Here is a 22,131-nt window from a genome sequence, read left to right as displayed (position 1 = left end):
AATGTGAAAGAGCCATGACTGTCTGATTTCATTCAATTCCTAAGGTTTACAAAGTGGCAGGACTCAGGATCCCAATAGAAGGGCATTTATTAAATCACACCAAGTGATGCAGGGAGCCCACCAAGGAATGCAGGCTCCCTCCTGCAGCTCCTCGCCCCCTGCTCCTTCACGCTCCTCACTGAGTGCGCTCTGGATGAGGCACAGGAGCGGCTCTTTGTCCAGGGAAAGCCCTCACCTTCACATACTGGCGGAGGAAGAAAGGGCTCATGTCAGGTGGGGAGGAAGTAGTATGTGGTTTCAGCAACTGGCTCGCAGCCACGGGCTCCTCATCATTCTGTTGGCTCTTCCAATACTCCAGCAGGGATTTGAGCACGTGCAGGCAGTAGTCCACAGCCCCAGAGCTCAGCAGGGCTGCCGCGGTGGCACTGGAGATGAGGGAGGATGACTGGGAGGGAGAAGGTAAGAATGGCTTATAAATGCAGCTGGGTGTTGGAGTGAGGAAACACACTCACAGTAGAGCTAGTTGTCATGGAAGTGAGGTAGTTGATCTCTTGAGTTAAAAGTTTCCCACTAGTTCAAAATTTCCCCAATTCCTTTGAATAACGGCATGGTAAGAGAAAAGAAACAAACACCAGTTCTCAACTCTAATCTCTCTACACACACATGCCAGAAGCCAAGAGGCAAGGGCTAGATAACTTTTCCACCTGGAGGGCATGGTTTTCTCTTTTTCTTTGGGCAACTAGAAAAAAAGACCATTTCAAGGAGAGAAAACTTGCCATTATAGGCACTTTTGGGCAACTCCACCCTCCCAATAGGGGCTCTTCTCATAGTACCAGCTTCCAAAGGAGATGGGGTAAGCAATCACATGAATAAAAAAGTAGGAGAAAAGCTACTGTAAATAAAACCATTAGGAGAGCCTTGCAAATCCCAGCAAACCCCACAGCTCATAAGCTCATTAAGATCGGATGCAGTTCAACCTCCATTTCTACCTTCTCTGCTTTGTGTTAATCTCCTTTCCACCACACACACACTGCTTTCTCTCTGCTTTATTACCATACCTTATAGCAACATACAGTGGGGAATCCTCTTAGCCACTCCGCGCCTTGCAGAACAGTCCCCTGCCTTTTAATAATGAAACTTCCAAACCCTTTAACCCCTCCAATGGAGGGATTGTTGCAAAGAGCAGGACTTGGAAGGGATTCTGAAAAAGGTGGAGGCTCTGTTCTTGAAGAGGTGACAGCTTAGAATCTAACTCCTCTTAAGCAACAACAATGGCCTTATTCTGACTATCAGGACTATCACCTTTGCCCGCAGCCCTAGTACCAACCAGACAATCCTCTTACCTTTCCCCACACCCATAAGCTTGAAGCAAAAATACCTCACATATGGAAGACTTGGATCCAGACTTGGTCCGGGACATGAAGACGCTCAGGAGTCTCATTACGACCAGATGGACTTCGTTCAGGGCACTGCGCTCATTCTTCTTGGAGACGTCCTGCAGCAGAAACAGCCCAGAGGCTCAGGCGCACGTTTAAGCTTGAGGCGTCCTCTGAACAAGATTCCCTCAAGCCTGTCAGTGCTAAGTATGCCTCAGATGGAACTGGAGACAAAGCAAGCTCATGAATCCATGGACTACGCCTGAATTACCAAAAGCCTGATACACTTAGGAAGGCATATGAAGACTGAAACAACTAATTCACTGTTTTCACCTTATAGAACCATAGGGGTAGGGACTTAGTCTTATTCCTTAACTATGCTCAGATCCAAGAGTATGTCCGGGCCAAAGTAGGCAGTGAAAACATTTTTGTGGAATCCACAGAACTAGAGGCCTAAATGGATGGTCACCCCCTGAAAATAGGGGAAATTCTCTAAGAGAAGAAAAAACAACTGAGAACTGATCTTAGCTGAGCCCCATTTTCTTTGGGCTCACTATGACTCAGATTGACCTTCTTATCCATGCTCAGTTCCGCAATAAGTTGGGAGAGCAGGTTGTCCAGGGCCCCCTTGTCTTTCTCGTCTTCTCCATCCAGGTCTGCAGTGAGCATCAGAATGACCTAGAAGCCAGAGAGAGAAAACGTGAAAGCCACTTCCCGAGAAAACAACTCGAACACAAGGTGTTTCAGAAGAAATCCCAATCTTCCTGACTTCCCTGTCACTCATAATCTGTGAAAAGTTTCTAAATCCCAAGTTATCCACAGTTTATGCGTCCAGAGTCAGAAGAGTCAAATGTTGGTACTTGGCATCACAGAGAATGTTCTGCATAAAGTTTGTAAAACTAAATGACTAACCTATATTATGTTCAAACAAATTGGGTTGAGAGAGGGCACTGTGCTACTAAGAATTAAAGAACAATTTTGCCCAAAAGGAAGGCAGCCAGTGGGAGAATAGCTATCACAAGACCATACTCTAATACACTAATATTAATGAAGCGTCACTGCAGACTAGGAATCTCTGGAGCAGACTTTTGCGCTTGGCTTTGTTAATAACTAGCTGGATGACTGTGGACATTTTGAAAAAATTATCTGACCCTTGGGCTTCTCATCTATAAAATGAAGGGCTATAAATTGAATTCCATTGTTTAATACCAATGCCTTGAGATGGCAGCATGCTTAGGATGGTCCACCTATAATGTGATAGATCCAGTGAACTGAGAGAGGGATACCTGCATGTATGGAATGGCCCGGACACCTCCAACATTTCTTAACTGGGGCAAGGTTTGCAGTAGCCTCTCCAACAGCATCAGACGGACCATGTGCAGCCTAAAAGACCAAGGAAAATATATGAAACCTAAGCTAATATACAACCACTTACTAGCTGAATATAGTTCTTTCCTCTTGTTCCCAAGGTAAACAGGGTACCTTCTGCTCAGGAACAATCCTAACATTAATAAATGCCTATTTATTAACCAGCAACATAGAACAAATCTCACTTTGTTAAAAGGGAGCGAAACTATTGCAAAATACCATTAATGGTACTAAAAACCTACTACATGAAAGTTAAAATATTTGTCAAGCAATCAGGTCCTAGCCCAGTGATGGCAAACCTTTTAAGCTTGGCGTGTCAGCATTTTGAAAAACCCTAACTTAACTCTGGTGCCGTGTCACATACAGAAATTTTTTGATATTTGCAACCATAGTAAAACAAAGATTTATATTTTTGATATTTATTTTATATATTTAAATGCCATTTAACAAAGAAAAATCAACCAAAAAAATGAGTTCGCGTGTCACCTCTGACACGCGTGTCATAGGTTCGCCATTACTGTCCTAGCCATTCTCAGTATCAAAATTTAAACCTTTAATAGTAAGCACTATGTTTTTTCCAGCATATGGCCCTATTCTGCCTCCAGGCATTATTTTCCTGGCATTCTTTTACCTATAAATTCTCAATCATCCAGTTGCATAGTGACCCAACACTTTCTTTTATATATATTTTTTATTGATTTTTTACGGAGAGGGAGGGAGAAGTATAGAGAGTTAGAAACATTGATGAGAGAGAAACATCGATCAGCTGCCTCCTGCACACCCCCTACTGGGGATGTGCCTGCAACCAACGTACATGCCCTTGACTGAAATCGAACCCAGGACCCTTCAGTCCGCAGGCCGACGCTCTATCCACTGAGCCGAACCGGTCAGGGCATGACCCAACACTTTCGTTCTCATGCTTCCCCAAGTCCTTAGAAAGGCCAGTCCATCATTTTTCCTAGTGTGAAATTCCATTTCAACACCACCCTTCCCATACAGGACCCAGGAGTTTTCCCATATACTCATCTGGTCACTACCTCGCCTTCTTCATCTGCAAAGAAACAGCTAGATTTCCATACTAAGTGTGTGCTCCTGGACCTCTGATGAATACACAGATTCAAAAGGACCAATTGAAAATCAATTAATTAGGGTTTTGTTGACAAGTTGGTTGGCAGCCTCGCTTGACACACTATCTTACATAAATTTAAAAGTTCATTTTAAAAAGTTCATTTTGCTGAATGAATTAATGGATTTGCTCTCACAGTAAATCGTTGTTCATTTTTCTTACAAATCGTTGTTTGTAAGAAACCATATGCCTATATATTTTTTTTAAGTGTGGTTTCCATATATTACATATCCTAGTAGGCAGTTATCCAGAATATTTTCAAAATAATAAAAGTCTGAATGGAAGTACAGTGTCTTATTTGAATAATGATTATCATTCTAAAAAGAGCGCAAAGGAATGAGCTAAATGTCCTTTAGAATTCTATAGCACATAAAAGCCCATACCTGACTGCATTCATGAGTAATTAGGCAAGCTATGGGGGACTACAAGTGAGTAAGAGCTGATCAGGAGTGGAAGAGGTACAAGTGAAGAAAGCAGAGATATCAGCAGCAATTCAGCACTTTTAGGATAAAACATAAGCTTTGAGATGGATTAAAATCTTCATATTTGGAGAATATGCATCTGAGTGAATACACACACGAAGGAAAAAGTCAACAAAATGAGCAGGTCTGGACCTGGACCAAGATCATGCCAGATCATTGGCTTTTCAAACACTTACTATTCTTGAAACTTCACCAAAAAAGTAAACACTAACAAAAATTACAATTTCCTTATGACTTAAAAGTAAAAACAATTCAGTTATTATATTATTTAAAACAATAAGCCACCTTAATTGTTTAATTAACTTATTCCTGGGGGGGGGGGGGGGGGTTAACTTAAAACCACTTTAGAGATCTCCATGTCCAATATGGCTAGGTTACCTCAATTGACCATCCTGCTAAAAACAACTAAAAATCCTAAAAAGACCTAACATCATTTTAGAAGCAATGATGAATTTCTAAACATTTCAAAGGATTGAAATCACATAGTATGTTCTGCAACCATAATAAATTAAACTATAAATCAATAACAGAAAAATAATTAGAAAATCTCCAAATGTTTGGAAATACCTGGGCCCAGAGAGTAAATTACAACAGAATTTAGAAAACATTTACCTAAACAGCAATGAAAACAGAACATAGCAAAATATGTGGGCTCCAGCGAAAACAATGTTTAAAGGGAATTTTAGAGAGAAATATATAGCTTCAAATATGTATTTAAAACAAAGATTTTAAATCAATGACTTAAGCTTCCATCTTATGAAGCTAGAAAAAAAGAACAGAAAATTATACCTCCAAAAATAAGGTATTAAAAAAAGGAAGCAAAGAAAATGATAAAGACTGAAAATAAAATAGAAAGCAGACTTACAATGGGGGGGAAGGGGGGGACAAAAGTTGGTTCTTTATAAATAAAATTGCAACCCCTGGCAAGACCACATTATCTGAACTCATGGAATTAACCTAGAAATCACATTAAGAGAAAATAAAAAGATTAAGTAGAAAGCCCCTTTATGTTAAGTTAAAAAATGAATTCCATCAAGATATCAGCAGTTAAACTGAGCCAGGTCACCTCCATGAGAGTTGCTGCAAGGGTCTGAGTGGAATGGGAGGGACAATAAAGGAGACACTCAGATGCCCTCTGCAATGTCTCTGATGACTGACAGCTTCAGTGACCTGCTTTTCTGATAAAAATCACTCAGTTCTAAGTATTGATTCTTTATTTCTACACTAATGTGATAACTGTGGGCCTCAACAAATTTAACAAATACTATATCACGAGTGAATTCTTAGGTTTTTCTTCCTATTCCTCTAGTCACCTCTTGGTTAAGAACACATTCACTCCACCAATCCAGTACAAACACCACCAGAATGTCTTGAGGGAAGCCTATTAGAATTTTCAGACTAATTTCAATTTGCCAAGAGCTAATCCACTGGTATTTTTTAGACATAAACATGCATTGGCTTTGTCTTACTTCTCCATTACATTATAAACATGATGAGCAAGCAGCTATTTCTAGTGTATATTTAATAACTATCACTGTTGAGCCTATAACAATGCCATTTATGAAGAGAATGCTACAAAATTAGTTTCATCTTGTTGATGAAACAAGAAAGATTTGAGTGAGGAAGATATATGAAAGATTTGAGTGAGGAAGATATATTCCTCAGCTATTTAGGAATATAGGGAAGCCTTAAGGGAAAAACTAATTTCTATGTTCTCTGCATTTGATTTGATAGAATTCCAATTAGGACAACAAAGACAGATCTAGAACACTTGCAAAGATTTTAAATTGCTTCATGAGTTTATTATCTGTATATTTCCAAAGAAATATACTGCTATCGCCCACTCCACTTCCTGCAATGGATTCATCATCCTATTCCTAAAACATTTTCCCATAGGAAAGCCTCTTGACTGAGAATGACCAGGTCCTGACCTGTTGCTGGTGTGGACATCTCCTTCTCCTTCCCCTTCTCCTTCTCCCTCGGAGCCATCGCCTTCCTGATGTCCAGTGGTGGTACTGATGGCGCCAGTGCTTGAGCTGACACTTCCTGGTCCAGCTGGATGCCCCTCTGCTGTGGCATCACCATAAGCACTGCTCCGGCCAGATACTGGAGGGAAATGATTTAAAAGCACAAATCAACTCCCAAAGCATGATGGAATCCAATGCATTCTCAAGTCAGCAATAGTTAGAAGATAACTGGTAGCTTTGGAAAATTTTTCTTCTATGTGAAACTATATAAGGATGAAATTCACAATTATGACCCCATGACACTATGCTAAATGACTCCCAAGACAGTCACTCATTCTTTTACAGAATACAATATCTACCTACAAGAATGATCTTAATCTCAGCTACTGATAAATTTCCACTTCACGTTCCAGAGAATATATACTGATTTGGGAATCTGGACATTCTCAGCTACTCTTCTCCTCCACAAAAAAAATGTTCAGCCCTAACTGGTTTGGCTCAGTGGATAGAGCGTCGGCCTGCGGACTGAAGTGTCCCAGGTTCGATTCCAGTCAAGGGCATGTACCTTGGTTGCAGGCACATCCCCAGTGGAGGTGTGCAGGAGGCAGCTGATTGATATTTCTCTCTCATTGATGTCTTTAACTCTCTATCCCTCTCCCTTCTTCTCTGTAAAAAAAAATTAATAAAATATATTTTTAAAAAATTTTTTTCACATCCACAGACTGATTTATAAGATCAAACCAAAATGGCTTTCTCATGCTTCCTCATCCTAGAGTTCCATCCTATCAGCTAGAATTATGTGAAGATGACCTATTATATTAACACATCAGATCATTAACAATGCTACCCAAAATATCTTCCCCAGAAAGAGCAAAACCCAGAACAATGGACTTCAAGGTCATACCAAAATTGTTTTAGATTAATCATGATTTGCACCCAACTTTTGTGGCTCGGTGGTTGAGCGACAACCCATAAACCAGGAGGTCACAGTTCGATTCCAGGTCGGGGCATATGCCTGGGTTGCAGGCTCAATCCCCAGTAGGGGGTGTGCAGGAGGCAGCCCATCAGTGATTCTCTCTCATTGTTGATGCTTCTATCCCTCTCTCCCTCTCTCTTCCTCTCTCTGAAATCAATAAAAACATTCTTTTAAAATCATGATTTGGGATTAGGTGTACCATTGCTTTCTTCCACTAACAGATAATTAAAAGCTGCCTATAAAATATTTCAATATTAACCTCACTGAGCTTAAGCTAGTATCACTGAACACGTGAAACTCCAGGGGTGAGGTCAAATAAATTCCATGAGATCCCAAAGCTTCCCTCTGCTGAAACCAATCCCAGGACCCAGGGAGGGATTCCCATTTTGTCCCCACCCTCTGCCCAAGGAGATCAGGACCCCAGCCACATTACCACTGTGCTCGCCAGCCACCGAGTCCACTGCACTTCCCCCGCTCTCCGAGCCCACACTACCACCATGGTCAGCAGGAGAGGTCCGAAGGGTGGAACCATCAGTCGCTGCTGTGCTGCCCTCGTCATCTGAGGCTGGAGCTGAGAGAGTAACAAGAGCTGTTACAGGTAAAAACCCCTCCTTGGAGCAAAAGCATCAAACCACATAGTGCAGAAAACACAATGCAGTTCATCTGTCCTGTCGCCAAAGAAAAAAGGGAAAGGTTTGCTTTGCTGGTTAGTAACTAACAGGAACAAACACTGCACACGGTGCATTGCGAACAGTACTGAGACAGAAGTGGAAACCCAGTTCACTGGGCATTTCCTTTGATGCTGCATCACAGTGCAAACAGAACAGTGCAGAGATTCAGTGAGAATCTGTGACATGGACACTCAGTTTTCTAGCTACAATGCTTCAGTCACCACTGTGTAGGTGTTACTGACTCCTCCTGAGATCGGAAGCACAGAACTCTGAATTTTAATGAGATTTGTTTTGTAATCAGTGCTCATAAGAGGAAATCACTATGTGAGCTCTGGAATCAGCCCTGCTTGTTTTTCTTTCTAATCAGGTGGTCCAGGGGGAGCTCACTGGGAAATTTCACACCTCCTAATCCTCCTCATCAGGTGCTAAAATGAAGCAAGGAAATTCCCCAGAGACAGCCACAGCATCCAGGATCAGGGCTGAGCTGAGACAGGAGGAAAATGCTGGATGAAGTACATGGAGAAGGGAAGCCAAGACAGCCAGCCACAGAGCACAGTAGGAACGTGGTACAGCACGACAGCAACCTCCAAGCCTGAAATGACAGCAACTAAAAGGGCCAAGGAAAGCAACAAGCCATGGCAGCAGGTGAAGAGGAGCAGCCAGTTTATCTCTTTCTTACCTACCGAGGGTAAAACCTCCAAAAAGAAAATAAAAAAGAAACAAACAAATATAGGAAAGCACCAGTCTGAAAAACTCCAAGTCAACCCATAAATTAATCAGGGGTTGCTTTTCCAGCAGCTGTTCAGATGTCCTACCCGCTTCTATTTTGGTCCAACTCTCTACTAAGGAATTTTTCTTTTCTTACACACGAGAAGAGTTTGAAAGTGAAGACAAAATTAGGTCTGAAGATTTCCTATGCATTTGAATTGTGCACAAAATCCCTACCTCCCGAGCACGCACATCCCTGATAGCTAGCTACTTTAACCTGAAGCTAACTCGGCTTCTTGCAGCTTCACTTTTATTTCCAAATGAAGAGAAAAAGTTAAAAGGTATAATCTCTATTTCTTGTCTTTCTTTTAATGTTGTCTAAAATGTCAGAACACTGATGAAGAACCCTGAAAGCTGTCGATTAAGCCCTAAAGCTGATCAACCTGCAAGCTGGTCTCCTGGTCTTTCCTCGGGGAATGAGCTGAATGAAGCCAGGCAGCATGCAAAGCCAGGAAGCGAAGCCATGAGCGCCCTTGCAGAACTGCATCGGTATGCCTTCCCCACTCCTATTTCCAAAGCCAAGGCAGAAGCGGGAAGTCCAGAATGGCCTGTCAAAGCAGCTGCCCCTTACACTCTCACAGCACTGGAAACGAGGCCTGAGGGTCCTGGGGCCCTGAGCCATGCTCCTTGCTGTGGACAGTTACCTGATGCTGTGGTGTCAGAGAGGGTTCCTGCGTCCAGAGAGGAAGAGCTGGGTGCCTGGCCGGACAGCCCCAGACTCTGCAGGCCCAGAGCACTGCTGCTGCTGCCTGGGAAACAAGTGGAGAGTGAGCACAACATCCCCCCCAGACCCCAACCACAACGCTCCTTTGGCCACCTGCTGCCCTCGGGAGTCTAAACTCTCCAGCGTTAGACGCCTCTGGCCTAGAGGAAGTTAATCAAGAGCTATAGCTACCCAGCCACCACATTTCGTTACAGAGATGGTGGAAGACTTTCTTTAGCTCAGGTAGGGAGGGCACAGGCTGGAGGAATCTAACAGATTTGGGAGGGACAATCCAACTAACAGAAACTATGAGATTGGCTCCCAGACTGAAAATGTCACCACAATCCCTCTCACTCTCCACCTGTATCTCCAAACAGCTCTCACCCAGATCAACCTCTCCCCAAATCTGGGGACAAACTAAGTCAGTTGCACATCAGTAACTGCCAAGCCCTCTTTCCTGTGCAAGGCAATTAGGCTGCTGTGCTCCTGGCATTGCCTCTACCTTGTTGGTCCTGCTGCAGGCTCAGGGCAATGGCCAGCTCAACCATGGTCTCATCATCTGCATCAGGCGGGATGTCCAGCATGGGCGGGAAGCCCTCTGCGCCTGCCAGCAGGGCCTCCAGGGGAGAGGGGTTGCCATTGTTGACATTTTCAGCTGTCTCCAACACCATGGACTCAGACTGCAAAGAGAAAGCTATGTCAGTGTCCCACGGTAAATGGCAGCTTTTGGAAGTCCACTGAATAAGAGCTAGAGAGTTAGAGGCCCCCTTCCCCTCTCCAGTCTGACTCACCACCATTTCAAAATCTCCATGGTCCACCTCACTCTGTTCCTGGCTTTCCTGACGAATGTGACCACCATTCGGGATCCCTGATGACTGCATTTTCTCATCTGCATCATCATCGTCATCATCATCCTTGTCTCCTGAGTCGAAGAAATCCCAGTCACCTGAAGGTACTCCACCCTCAGCATGTGGCATGAGGAGTCACAGAGCAAACACAAACCCAGACAAGCTACCAGCTGGCACCTGTGCCTTAGAGGTAAACTCCAGCCTGTTCTAATGTTTCCTGGACCTGGCAGGGTCTGGGAAGATGGGACTGGCAGTGACAGCTTGCCCCACCTTAGGAAAAGACTTTTTCCAGCTGATGAAGGGGGAGCGGGGATTTCCATAAAGCAGAGAAATCTAAGACCAGCTCCCACCAACTCTCAGGAGGCCTTGGGCAAGACAGAGAAAGTAAATAATATAATAATGTCTGTTATTTGTCATGGCAGCTTAGAGTGTTATTTTATTATTTTTTTCCAAAACAACTGGGTCGGTGAGATTTTCACCCTACACAATCATTATGAGAACGAGGATTGGAAAAATGTGAAATCATCAAATGGAGGCTGAGGACACCACTACAGGTCCTGCCCAGCCAGCTCCTGTTGGAGGGGAGAGGCCTTCTAATAAGTTAGACCCCTTGCCTCCCACTCGATGGCTGGGAAAGCATGTGAATGTGGCCTTAATTGGAAGCGTACACTCTCTGCACTTTAGCTTCTCACCAAAGATGCACAAACTGTTGCCTAGCTCATCCAAAGTTTAGATAACACACGATAGTCAAGGAGGGTGGAGGGTCACCAAGTCACAAGCATTCCTCCAGACTGGCACTGGACCACCGAGCAGCCACCAGCCACTGAGCACTTAGAATGCCACTGGTCCGAAAGGGGATGTGACATTAGTACTTGCTACACACCAGATGAAGACTGCATAAAAAATACTTTTTAAGGATGCAAAATATTTCACTAATAATTTATATTGACTACATGTTGAAATATTTTTATATATTAGACTGAGTAAATTAATTTCAACATACTTCTTTTTACTCTTTATAATTCGGCACACAGAAATTTACAATTATGTAAGTGCCTTTCATTGGTAATTTACTTCTGGGGGAAACAAGTAACCAGCGTGTTACATAATATAATGTTAATGTTAAGACACTCTGAGAAATGCTTTACAAAATGTTAAACGCCATGCCCTCGACTTGTGTCCCAGTGTATCATGAGGGAACTCTCTGGTGAAATCTGCTGTCAAACACTGCAGGCAAGACGAGAGGATACTACCCCCTGGGCAACAAAATGGATCCTTACTTAATGTACAGTTTTTATGCCAGGAAGTCTCCTTTTCCTGAAAAACAGCGGGGGTTTTCTTTAGTCACTGTGATTTTATAACTCTTCTTTTGTTATTTTTGCTGTGGCTTGTGGGAAGCTTTCAGCCAAATATAAGATCTTCACTTAACAACCATACAGGACTCATGCTGTCGGGTTGTTTTTGTATCCTTGGCTTGACTTTACTATTGTATCTTTATTTTCCCATGGCTTTGATTTTCTTTATTTTTATTCTACTTATTATATGCACTATTATATGTCATCTTAAATTCTTTATGGAGTAAGGTAGGGTAACAACAAAAGACACATAAACAAAAGTCTCCAGGACCTTGGTCAACATGGGCAGCACGTCCTCCCTCCTCCCGCTTCCCACCACCCTGTGAGCCTAAACCCAGACCTCGCATTACCCATTGGAGTGTTGCTTCGAGGGGAGGAGGGCAACGTCACATGTCTCCGCTTGTTCCTGGGCCTTAGGACTCGAATTAGAGCTTGTTTACAAGAGAAGCTCACGGCAGGATCCTGAGGTTGAAAGGAAACTGTCATGCTTAGGTTTTAAATCATTCATGAGACTGCCTACAAAACACTTTCCTCTCGTGGTCAATCCCTTACACGCATGTGGAAGACCTACCGACTCAGTGGTAACCCTTCTGAGCAAGTTCAGCAGCTAACCCATTTCCTGACCTGGCTGTGTCAGACCCATTCACTACATTCTTGCATCTGTGATGGTAATGGACTGGCAGGTCGTTTGCTCCTGAAGTCACTCTGGCTCTCCACAAATGGGTTTTGGCTTTTCACCAGATGATCAGGCTCATCTTAGCTCTGTGCTCAAATCAGTACTTCAAACACTTAGCTTCTGTGACAGTCACTGGAGACAGAGCTTGATGATGGTCTCTCATGTACTCATTTTAATACTTAACACTAACCAAGCAGCAATAACCAGGATATTCCTGGGGATCCAACACTGAACAAGACAAAGTCCATCACCTCTTCAACCATTTTTTCCATGGAATGAGTAAACTCTTAAAGCTTTTATTGATATTCAGAGCTCCATTTCCCATTATCTCCTTTAAGCCTGTTTTTATTTCACTAACTAGCAAACATACAAAAAGTGATTTTTCCAGACATTCCAGGCTATGTGGGGTTTTAGTGATACGTACAGGACACAGTAGCATCTGCATGTAGATCTTGGATGCTGTATTAATACAGTCCAGCTCACACGTACAGTAGCCATGGATAATGTCTACCAGAGCATTGACGGTAGCTTCAATATGAGTTAGGCCTACAGGGGATAAAAATATAATGAAAAAACTTCTAACTACCTGAAAGTCTAAGGCAAAGGAGAAATTCTTATCCCCACATAAAGGTCAAGATAACAACAAAATAATTAGCACAAAAAAAGCAAAATAAACAAAATACACACACAGAAATGTAGGCTGTCGGCATTATTTGTTTTATTAATACTCTCCTAATCTCTCAAACTGTCCTCAAAAACCTCACCAGATATCTTGCATCACAGACATAAGTAATTGTCTACACTTTTGGATATCAAAATAGGGCAGAGAAGTGTGAAAAGATGAGCAGATTCTAAATGTTCCCCACTAACCCCAGATCTTAGGTGATAAGCATGACATTGACATGCCTTCTAGGTTTATTGCTCAAGAAAACTCCAAACATAAACGAACATTAGGGGTTGTTCTACTTTTCTAGATTGCTAGTAGATCCTGACTATCCATCTACACCCAGGATAGTGTGAGAAGTTATATACCAAAGGCAACGACAGCTCGGAAATAACATAATTCTCAAGGGTGATACTTAACTTTTACCCTCTGAACTGGCTTTGAATCAAGCTCTCAAAGATTTTTTTAAACAATTATAAACATGACTAAGGACACACACACCCCTCCATGTGAAAAACTGACCCCGACATGAAGAGATAAAAGAAAACTCCACTTCCTTCCCCCTCCACTGAACTTCTGTTTTAAGAACAGTGTAATGATCTCACAGACTTCTACTTCCTAACCATTAGTTCTGAATAAACGGATGCCTAAAGGCTAGGGTTTCATTCCGTTCAAAGACAAACTTACAAGACTCCAGTTTCCCTTTCAAATGATACCTGGCAGGCAGGCGGGTGCCAAGAAGGCATTCTTGGGTTTGGATGCGTGGAGCTTCCAGAAGTGGTTCACCAGCTGGGTGATGAAACTGCAGCAATCTCCTTCCAGCTGCTTCTGCGGCTCTCTCCCCTCCTCCACTCCTTCTGAGCGGGAGAAAGAAAATTATTAACGACTGTAAATCGGAGATGGAATTTAATTTGTTTTAAGGTTAACTCAGGTCAAGGAAGCTTGCCTGGGGAGGGAGTTTCAAGTGGGGCCCCAATCAATATGCCAACTATCCCTAGATTCCAGCAGGCACATCTAGGAAAAAAACAGTCTGGGAAAGGAATATCACAGAAACACTGTATGTTAGAATTAAGAAGAAGGGGAGCAGTCAAGATCTTTACAGCAGATTCAGAGACCTCAGGTCCAACTGTTAAACTTATCAAAACTGGAGGACCATCTGAGATTTTCTAAAATGATTCCTAGACTATAATATTTGAAGGAGGAACAACATGATGACAGCATATGGGTGCATGAAAATAACAGAGAATTGTAAAAGCATCAATAAACTATATTTGATAAAGACAAAACAAGTTTGGTATCCAGACAAAATGAGAGAGGAGGAAATAGAATTGAGCACTAAGAAAGTCCATTACACATATTAATAAAATACTGGCAAAAGAACAGCATAAACGTAAAAGATATGATCCTATTACTTTAAAGCAACCAGGCCCAAGCTTAACTTTACCCTCAAGATCATAAGAGGTAGTGACAGATTATATCAATGCCCAGAGCAGTGAATAAACCCAAGGATAATACAAGAAGAAAGCACTGGAAAGAGTACTATTTGCTTAAAAATGGTACAATCTTAATGTCACAAACCCTCCATAAGGTATAAAGACAAGAGAGCAAAATCCCTGGTTCGGAGCATGAAGTCAGTCAGAGGCCAGTGAGAACAATACAAGGGTGAAAGGGTGTAGAAGGTGTATGAAGCAGATTTCAGGACCACGTCCATCCAGGCTAAGTTCACCTGTTTCCATCTGGGGCAGCTTTGACTCCGTAAAATGGACAAGGTTGTTAGGGCGCATGATGGCAATGGAGCGAGCTGTGATCACCAGCCTCTGGAAGACCTCAGGGTCCAAGTCCTTGCCTTCTTTGCTGGATGTGTTGAGACACTGCACAGCTTTGCTCAGCAAGGCCTGATCCTATAATGGAAGGATCACAAAGGATAAACCACAAGCCAGGGCTGGTACTATGGCAAAGAGCAGAGGAGAGCTGGCAGATGGTCAGGATGGCTACCTCCTCTCAAGAGAACAGGTTAATTACCACCAGTTAACAGTAAAAAAATCTTCAAAGTTAAACTTTCTAATACATAAAATATTAAAGGAACTACAAAAGGAAATCAAGTCACAAAATCGTTACCAAAGTATGATGGGGAAGAAAATTAGAAACCACCCAATTCTCCAGAACTCCAACATCCCAGATCTCTTTCCCACAGTAAAAGGTCATTCTTTTGCAAGTTCATACCATCCAAAGGTTGTTTCCAAAACTGCCTTCGCTTGAGCGGTGCAGCAGGATAAACTCACATTTCTCAGTTCTCTGGGTTGGAGGCATAAAAATTAACCAAGGCATCTGGGCTGCTGGCTTTTCCATCTGTGGAAACTGGCCCAACTTACTGCCTTCGGCCCCACTTACTTTTACAGGTGAGACCCTCTCTCCCCAGGTTCCCCCTCAGTCTCTCTCCAACAACCATTCAACAATTTCCTCACAAGCAAGGACACTGACAGGCTGGTACCACAACTGGCGGAGGAAACACCAACAGCCCTGATCTCCCAAATGAGTCCCCCTTTTCACTCTCTTCCAGCCAGAGACTCACATCAAATGTCCCTCTTTCTTAACTCTTGCTGATCCTATTAGAGTGACAGAAAAAACAAATGCAAACCAGTAGCCCACTGCCGGCTTGTCCTGTTTCCAGGAATATCCATTAACTTCTCCGGAGACATGTTCAGACTGTGTGGGTCTAATCTCAATGCTATCCCTCCCCACCGTACTTCACTCTGCCCTTACTTTACAAAAAGCCAACATACTTGATTCCCTGTCAGTAGCCCCAACTTCCACCTCCACGGAAGGCATCGCAAGAGGGAACGATTACCTTGTGGCTGTGATAGGCCGAGCGGCTGGTGTGCAGGCTGGCCAGGAGGCTCTTGGACTGCTGCTGGACACTGGCAGGTGCTGGCAGGGACAGCAGCAACGTGGCCAGCTCCTGAGCGGCGTTCTTGTTTCTCTCCTGATGCGAAAGACAGGAGGGGTAGCACTAAGCCTGCCGCGTCCATGTGGAACGCACTGTCCACACCCTGCCCTCCTCTTTCCTCCCTTCCAGACCCCCAGGGCAAGGTGAGCTCCATGGACTGCAAAGAGCCAAACAAGGAATTTCAGAAATGATAATCCTCTCACAATTCAGGTGTAGAAATAGAGTCCAAACTCATAACTCCAGAAGTGTTCTTTTACCAGCACTCACCCTGTTCTATGAAACACTGTTACAAAGGGTCCCCCCAAAAGTAGGACAGAAGGCCTTAAGTGGAAGACTTCTCCAGCACTTCTCAGCAAATCAAGATAAAGCTATAAATGTCCCTTAGAGCTGGGAGGCCCCGGGACTTCTGACAATTCCACTGACTTCCTGCCCCTCCAGAAGGCTCCCATGAACTTTGAAAAAGTAACTTGCCTTTTCGATGATTGGGCCAACAGCAAAGCAGCTTTCCAGAGCTTCTAAAGAACTCACAACCAGCCTAGGGAGACAGAAAAGCTGGCTTGAGTACAACCACCCTTCTCTCTGGCCTGTGCTTTAGCCTGCGCAAACTCTAATCATGAGGACCTTGGGGACAGCTAATGAATGCCAAATACAAAATCAAAGCATAAGACCTGCCACAGGCACCAACCATGCATATCCTTTCCTCAGTGTTACAGGCCAGAAGAAACCTGGCTCCTGCTTGGAGATCAACCTGAGGCCATGTTCATAATCCGTAACTCAAAGACAGGGCTTTTTTTCCTTAAAGAGGATAAATGTGCTTCCTTCTGCTGCCTGTGGCAGGGATCACTGAGATGGGCTTAACAGTCTGATGCAATGGGACCTGAAGCTCAGATGCCCACAGTTCACAGGCAGAGGGATACATACACAAGGGGAAAGGTTAAAGCCATGTTCTTATACGGGGAAGGTTAGTTTATATTTTACTTACACCTCCTAGAAAATGCACAAAGGCACTTCTTATGCGTCCCTAAGTATGGGGAAGAGAGCAAACTGTATTTTCAGGAGCATGCCAATTGCCAACATTTAAAGGATACTACAAAGCACCTTTAGAAACCTGAGCGATTTTCTTGTAGGAAATAACAGGAAACCCAACCGTAACATGCTGCCCAGGGCCGACTCCTGTGAGTTTAATGTGGCATAGTAAAAAGACCAATACTCGGAGGACCGATGCTCTGGAGAGAGGGAAGGATTGAGAAGGCAGTTGGAAAGAAAGGTCAAGGGGTAGAGGAAGACAAAGAGCCAGGGAAGAGAGACCAGGGGCATAAAACACAGTTGGACGGAATAGCTCTCCAGTGGCTTTTCAGGTAGTAGGGCTTCTTGATTGTCCCACTGCCCCTGGCCGCCCTTCTCATCTACCGTAGAGAGGGCGCAGGGAGGAATGGGGTAAGGAAAAGAGAAAGCCAACAAAGTCTGAAGCAGCCAACACCAAGTGCGCACGTACAACCCTCCGCATTCTCCACTTTGAGGCAGACAGCTCTGCAGCCATGCAATGACCAGAACAGAGAGGAGCAGGAGGACTCTTCCACAGAAGCAGATTCAACGCAAAGCCACACCATTGGGTTACACTGCTCTCTGACACACACTCACTCGTGCAGAGAAAAGAAAGAGGGCATACTAACCGGTCCAGCTTGGTTAGGGACTCAGTTTCAGAACTTGGGGAAGAAGCAAAGAAAAAAAAAAGGAAAAAAATGTGAAGCTCGGAGAAACCTGGAAACACATCCTAAGCAAACAATATAAGAATAGGGTAGGGGAAGAGGAAAAGAGAGAGAAGGGAGAGGGGGAGGCTGCTGGTGGGAGGCAGTGATTCAAGCCAGGCTATTCTTATGACTTACAATGTAAGAATCTCAACATCTTACATCATGAGTTACTTCATCTGCCATGGCAAACCAGTAGCTACCTAGTGCAAAGAAGCCAAGCGCAGTACTTAAGGAGGCCTCTGGAGGGAGCCCAGGAGGCTCTGAACTCTGCCACAGACGCAGCAGCCAGCCTCTTACAGCAGTTATCATCACATAAGTTGCTGCTGCAGAGAAAGATGAGAAAATGATGAAATCGGAATGAAAGGGAAGATTTTCCCCTATAATTTCCGCAAGACTGGATCCTAATCTACAACACTCGTATAAGCATCTTAGTCAGCAGCCTCTGGCTATACCAAAGGATGCCTGAGCATTAAGAGAAGGCACAGATGGCTCTCAGCACACTTTCAGGCTTTGTCTGCACAATAAGAAGACAGCGAGTATTGGGAGTTGTGTGAACACTTGAAAATCACGAGCTCAATTTGAGGTAGTTAATAGGGACTGACTCTCTCAAGACACAGGTTCTGCAGGGAGAGTGAGAAATGGTGATACTGAAGCCAGCCCCTTCAGTGCTGGTACCTCTCCAGGACAGTTCCACTGGTTGTGGTGGGGGCGGCTGAGTCGCTCTCTCCAGTGCCATTGCTCTGGTTCAGGTTTGAAGGACAGATGTTGCTGACAGAGGCAGAAGGGAATTCTTCCGGGGGCTCATCTGGCCAGCCAAATTGCTCCTTTGTCTTGCCATAAATTTTTACAGCATCGATCATGGTGACACCTGCTGGATCCACCGAGGCCCCAACTGTAATAAGCAAGAGAAGCTATTAAGAAGCACATTCTCTGAAGGGCTAACACCACCATCTTCAAAGCAAAGACCAGAATAAGTTTGAGGAAAGTAGCAAATCACATGCATTTTTAGTCACAGAACTTGATCTCCTACAACTTCAGCAGCACCTTAGTCTGTACAGATATTAAATACATGAGGAAACAGCCCCACAATCAAAGCCTATGAGGTCTACTATTTGGAAGAAGAGTCGCTGACCATCACTGTAGGAACCAGACCCTCTGCGCTATCAGGGCACTGTATCGCCAACCCCCTCGCGCAGAGAACTCTGAGCACTCCCTTTGTTCAAAGCACAGATCCTCATCATTCACACAAACAGCATCAGACAGGTGGCCAGTAAACACTATAGAAAGATGCCAGCCTTATGCAAGACTCTGGATTTATATTCAGGGTTTCAAGTTTTTAATAGCCTGGCAAGGCAAGGCAAGGCAAGGCACTGTCAAACACCTCAGTGCCGTGGACCTATGGCTGTCTCTGTGCTTTAAGGAAGCCTTGTGACTTCACGTGCTAATCTTGCCTCCTCTCTGCATAAACACGCAGGCAGCCCATCAGCAAGGCTGACCCAAGCCTATAGACGTGGAACTGAAGCAGATTTTGACCCTATCTCCACCCCTCCCATTCTCAAGTATATCCCTTTCCTGTCACCTTGCCTCCTTCATATCTCAAATGAAGCTCAGAGTTTCATGACAGTAGGGACCACAGAGGTATCAGCATAGAGGGTCCCCAAATACTCAAGAGCCACAGAGAAGTGGCCCCCAAGTCAGCATCACAGTGGGAAGGATACAATCTGTGCCAGGGGCTGGAGACTCACTGAAGAGGTTCAGTTTCTTATCAGCCTGCAAGGCCTCTTCTCTGGTGAAGGGGAAGTCGAACCAGCGGGAGCGACTCAGGTTAAGCTGCATCGTTCTGCCAAAGATCTCGATATATGACGGAGCCCGTTCAATTGCCTGGGTCCCAATCTGGATCCGCATGCCCGTCATCACCATCGTGCTGTTGTTGTTACTAATCTCAATGGTGAAGCCACCGGGCTGCAGGAAAGAAAGGCTCACATCAGAGAACGAATACAGTTCTTAAGGGCAGACCTGTAACCCTTCCTCTGACAGTGTCTCAGTGTGGTCCCCACACCTTCATCCTTTTAACTCTCCAGTAATAATTTCCTTCCTTCCAAAGCCAGGCAAACTGAGACAGGGAGCAGACTCTCTTCAATTTCAGGCTTCCTTCTCCCTCGCAGTTACCACCCACCTGCCCTCTGCACAGCACACCTGTTGGTAACGTTGTACAGAAGCCCTTCTGCATGGGGTGAGAACAAATACTCACCCCAGGGACCATTTAACTAGTGTCTAGGGGCAGTGGCTGTGGGTATATACTTTATACTTGCACACTCAAGAGATGTGCTCTCCAACAACAACACTGCTTGAATCTGAACCCAGCCTGACCCAGTCCTCACCTTGGTGTTGGCCACATACATGCCAGTGGAATTCAGCCGGTGCTTTATCTGTTGTGCATTGTAGACCTGCAGAAGGTCATTACCACCAAACTCCACATCTGTCAGCTGCTGGTTGTGTTCAAAGAAGTCAATGGGGAAGGTCACCTGGCTGGATGTGCGGGTTGCTGTGGAGAGCAGCACAGATTGCCAGAGAGCACTGGTAAGTGTCGCCTCTCCCACCTCTGCACCCACTCTACAGGTCGCACCCTCCCAGCTCAGCCCACACACACATGCTCCAAGCTTTCTAGACAAACTCTGGATTATAATGTTTGCATCAGTATGATGCCTACATGTGGTTAGCTGTACCACAGTTATTATCCCTATAACCACAATATCACCTAGCAGGACAAAGAAATCTGGCGCTGGTGTTGTGTACAGTTATTAACAATAGGTCCTCTCATAGCTGGTTTGTTTAAAATAAGTAGAACGATTTCTTTACTGGAAGATGAGCTGCATCACTATCTCACAGACTGGGACAAATTTCAGGTAATGGGAGGACCCCCACAATGGTCTGTGCTTAGCCAGATTTACTCACTCCTACAGTCAAGCTTTCCCTCCCTGAAGAGTCCTCCATCAGTCAGGAGCAGGGTCCCAGCTCGGAGACCCAGGAGGGGCTCTACACTACTCACTGAGGAATTACCCGGCAACTGGAGAACCTACTCCTCAGTTCTTGCACTTCCCACCAGGCAAGCAATTTTCCCTGAACCCAGAGAAAAATCTCTCAAGGTCCAAAAGATAATTCTTTACTGGGCACCTGAGGATGGATGACCCTAAGCGGAGAGCCAATGGGTGCTTCCCATTAGTACAATGTGTCTCTAAAAGCCACACAGAGCATTGGTGGCCTCAGGAAACTTGAGTCCATTTTTGGAAATTAGCTAAGACATATCCCTACCTTTACAAAACATGGAAGTCAGACAGTCACCAATTCTTTATGGATATTTACAACAGTCTAATCATCTAGAAGACTGCCCCCCTCCACCCCCTCAGCCCCAACTTGAGGGGCCTTACTGATGGTGGCTGCCTTGCGCTTTCGAACAGGCTTCATTATGCTGATGACACTGCTGGGCTGCAGGGACGGCTGAAGCCAGTAGGAGGTGTTCTCCACATTGGCCATGTAAATGCGCAGGCTGCCGTCCTCACACAGCAAGATCATGGTTGTCCGCTGCTGCTCGTTGCAGGCCGTGTGCCTGATGGCGACCATGTCTTGGATCTAGAAGGGGACAAAGAATGGTGTTAGTTCCCACACCTACAGATCATAACCTCAGAGAGAGAGAGAGAGAGAGAGAGAGAGAGGCGCAGAGAAGCAGCTGGTTTCACAGTCAGTTGTGGGGCTGCAGAAAGATGGCACGCAAGGGCGTTGAGGGGAAAAAATGGATCCCAATTCTTATATCGGCTCCACTGAAAGAGCTGGGAAAGCAGACTATACAACATAAACCTAGAGCAGGTTCACGCAATTCAAGTGACGGGAGAATGTGGCACTGACCTTTGCTTTAGCAGGAAGAGTCTTTATTTCTTGAATAAGAAAAGTGTCTGGTTTCACCATAACTACCAGTGGCACACCTGTAGTTTGCTGGACACAACACACCAAACCAGGGTGGTTCATCACCTCAGACCACTGGCAAAGGGCAGGAGACGTTTTACTGCCACCATTGGAACTGCAGACAACAAAAGGGGCCACGGTCAGGGTCACAGCTCCATCATCTACTGGAGCTGTCCTTGAGCTAAAGGACATCCTCACTAAACACCTGACTCTCAGAGCAAGCTATTTGTCTGGGACTCAATTACCCATGAGTCTCATTTCTATTCTGAGCCATGTATATACTCTCATATGCCCCAAAGTGTGCCCCAGCAGGAGTCCTGGTTAGGATCTCCACTGCTAGGCTCCACTGTCTGAGGGAATAGGTGACTCTATGTGCCTAGGAGGTTGTCACTACATAGGGCTGTGGAGCTGCCTAAGGCTGATGACCCAATTTCCTATTAAGAATCTCCAGTCCTACCCAGTTTGGCTCAGTGGAGCGTCGACCTGTGGACTG

At 44.6% G+C, this 22,131-nt stretch overlaps 1 protein-coding gene across 1 annotated transcript in view; it reads right to left on the bottom strand.

Moving 5' to 3' along the window:
* Nucleotides 1-22,131, bottom strand: part of UBR4 (ubiquitin protein ligase E3 component n-recognin 4) — a 110,656-nt gene that overhangs the window by 49,189 nt on the left and 39,336 nt on the right. The window contains exons 42-61 of the mRNA XM_081086402.1: nucleotides 21,582-21,753; nucleotides 21,107-21,308; nucleotides 20,060-20,223; nucleotides 19,424-19,640; nucleotides 18,354-18,570; nucleotides 16,399-16,462; nucleotides 15,829-15,963; nucleotides 14,707-14,881; nucleotides 13,697-13,837; nucleotides 12,741-12,862; nucleotides 11,991-12,102; nucleotides 10,229-10,359; nucleotides 9,940-10,117; nucleotides 9,379-9,483; nucleotides 7,729-7,866; nucleotides 6,284-6,458; nucleotides 2,663-2,759; nucleotides 1,947-2,054; nucleotides 1,379-1,495; nucleotides 236-445 (exon numbers count right to left, since the gene is read on the bottom strand). Coding sequence (XP_080942528.1) covers nucleotides 236-445; nucleotides 1,379-1,495; nucleotides 1,947-2,054; nucleotides 2,663-2,759; nucleotides 6,284-6,458; nucleotides 7,729-7,866; nucleotides 9,379-9,483; nucleotides 9,940-10,117; nucleotides 10,229-10,359; nucleotides 11,991-12,102; nucleotides 12,741-12,862; nucleotides 13,697-13,837; nucleotides 14,707-14,881; nucleotides 15,829-15,963; nucleotides 16,399-16,462; nucleotides 18,354-18,570; nucleotides 19,424-19,640; nucleotides 20,060-20,223; nucleotides 21,107-21,308; nucleotides 21,582-21,753 — 2,980 coding nt within the window. The remainder of the gene's footprint in view (nucleotides 1-235; nucleotides 446-1,378; nucleotides 1,496-1,946; nucleotides 2,055-2,662; nucleotides 2,760-6,283; nucleotides 6,459-7,728; nucleotides 7,867-9,378; nucleotides 9,484-9,939; nucleotides 10,118-10,228; nucleotides 10,360-11,990; nucleotides 12,103-12,740; nucleotides 12,863-13,696; nucleotides 13,838-14,706; nucleotides 14,882-15,828; nucleotides 15,964-16,398; nucleotides 16,463-18,353; nucleotides 18,571-19,423; nucleotides 19,641-20,059; nucleotides 20,224-21,106; nucleotides 21,309-21,581; nucleotides 21,754-22,131) is intronic.

Source organism: Myotis nattereri (assembly GCF_964212035.1).
Source record: "Myotis nattereri genome assembly, chromosome: 3".
NCBI lineage: Eukaryota > Metazoa > Chordata > Mammalia > Chiroptera > Vespertilionidae > Myotis > Myotis nattereri.
Note: the sequence above shows the minus strand (reverse complement) of the source record. Positions and strands in the feature narration are given on the sequence as shown.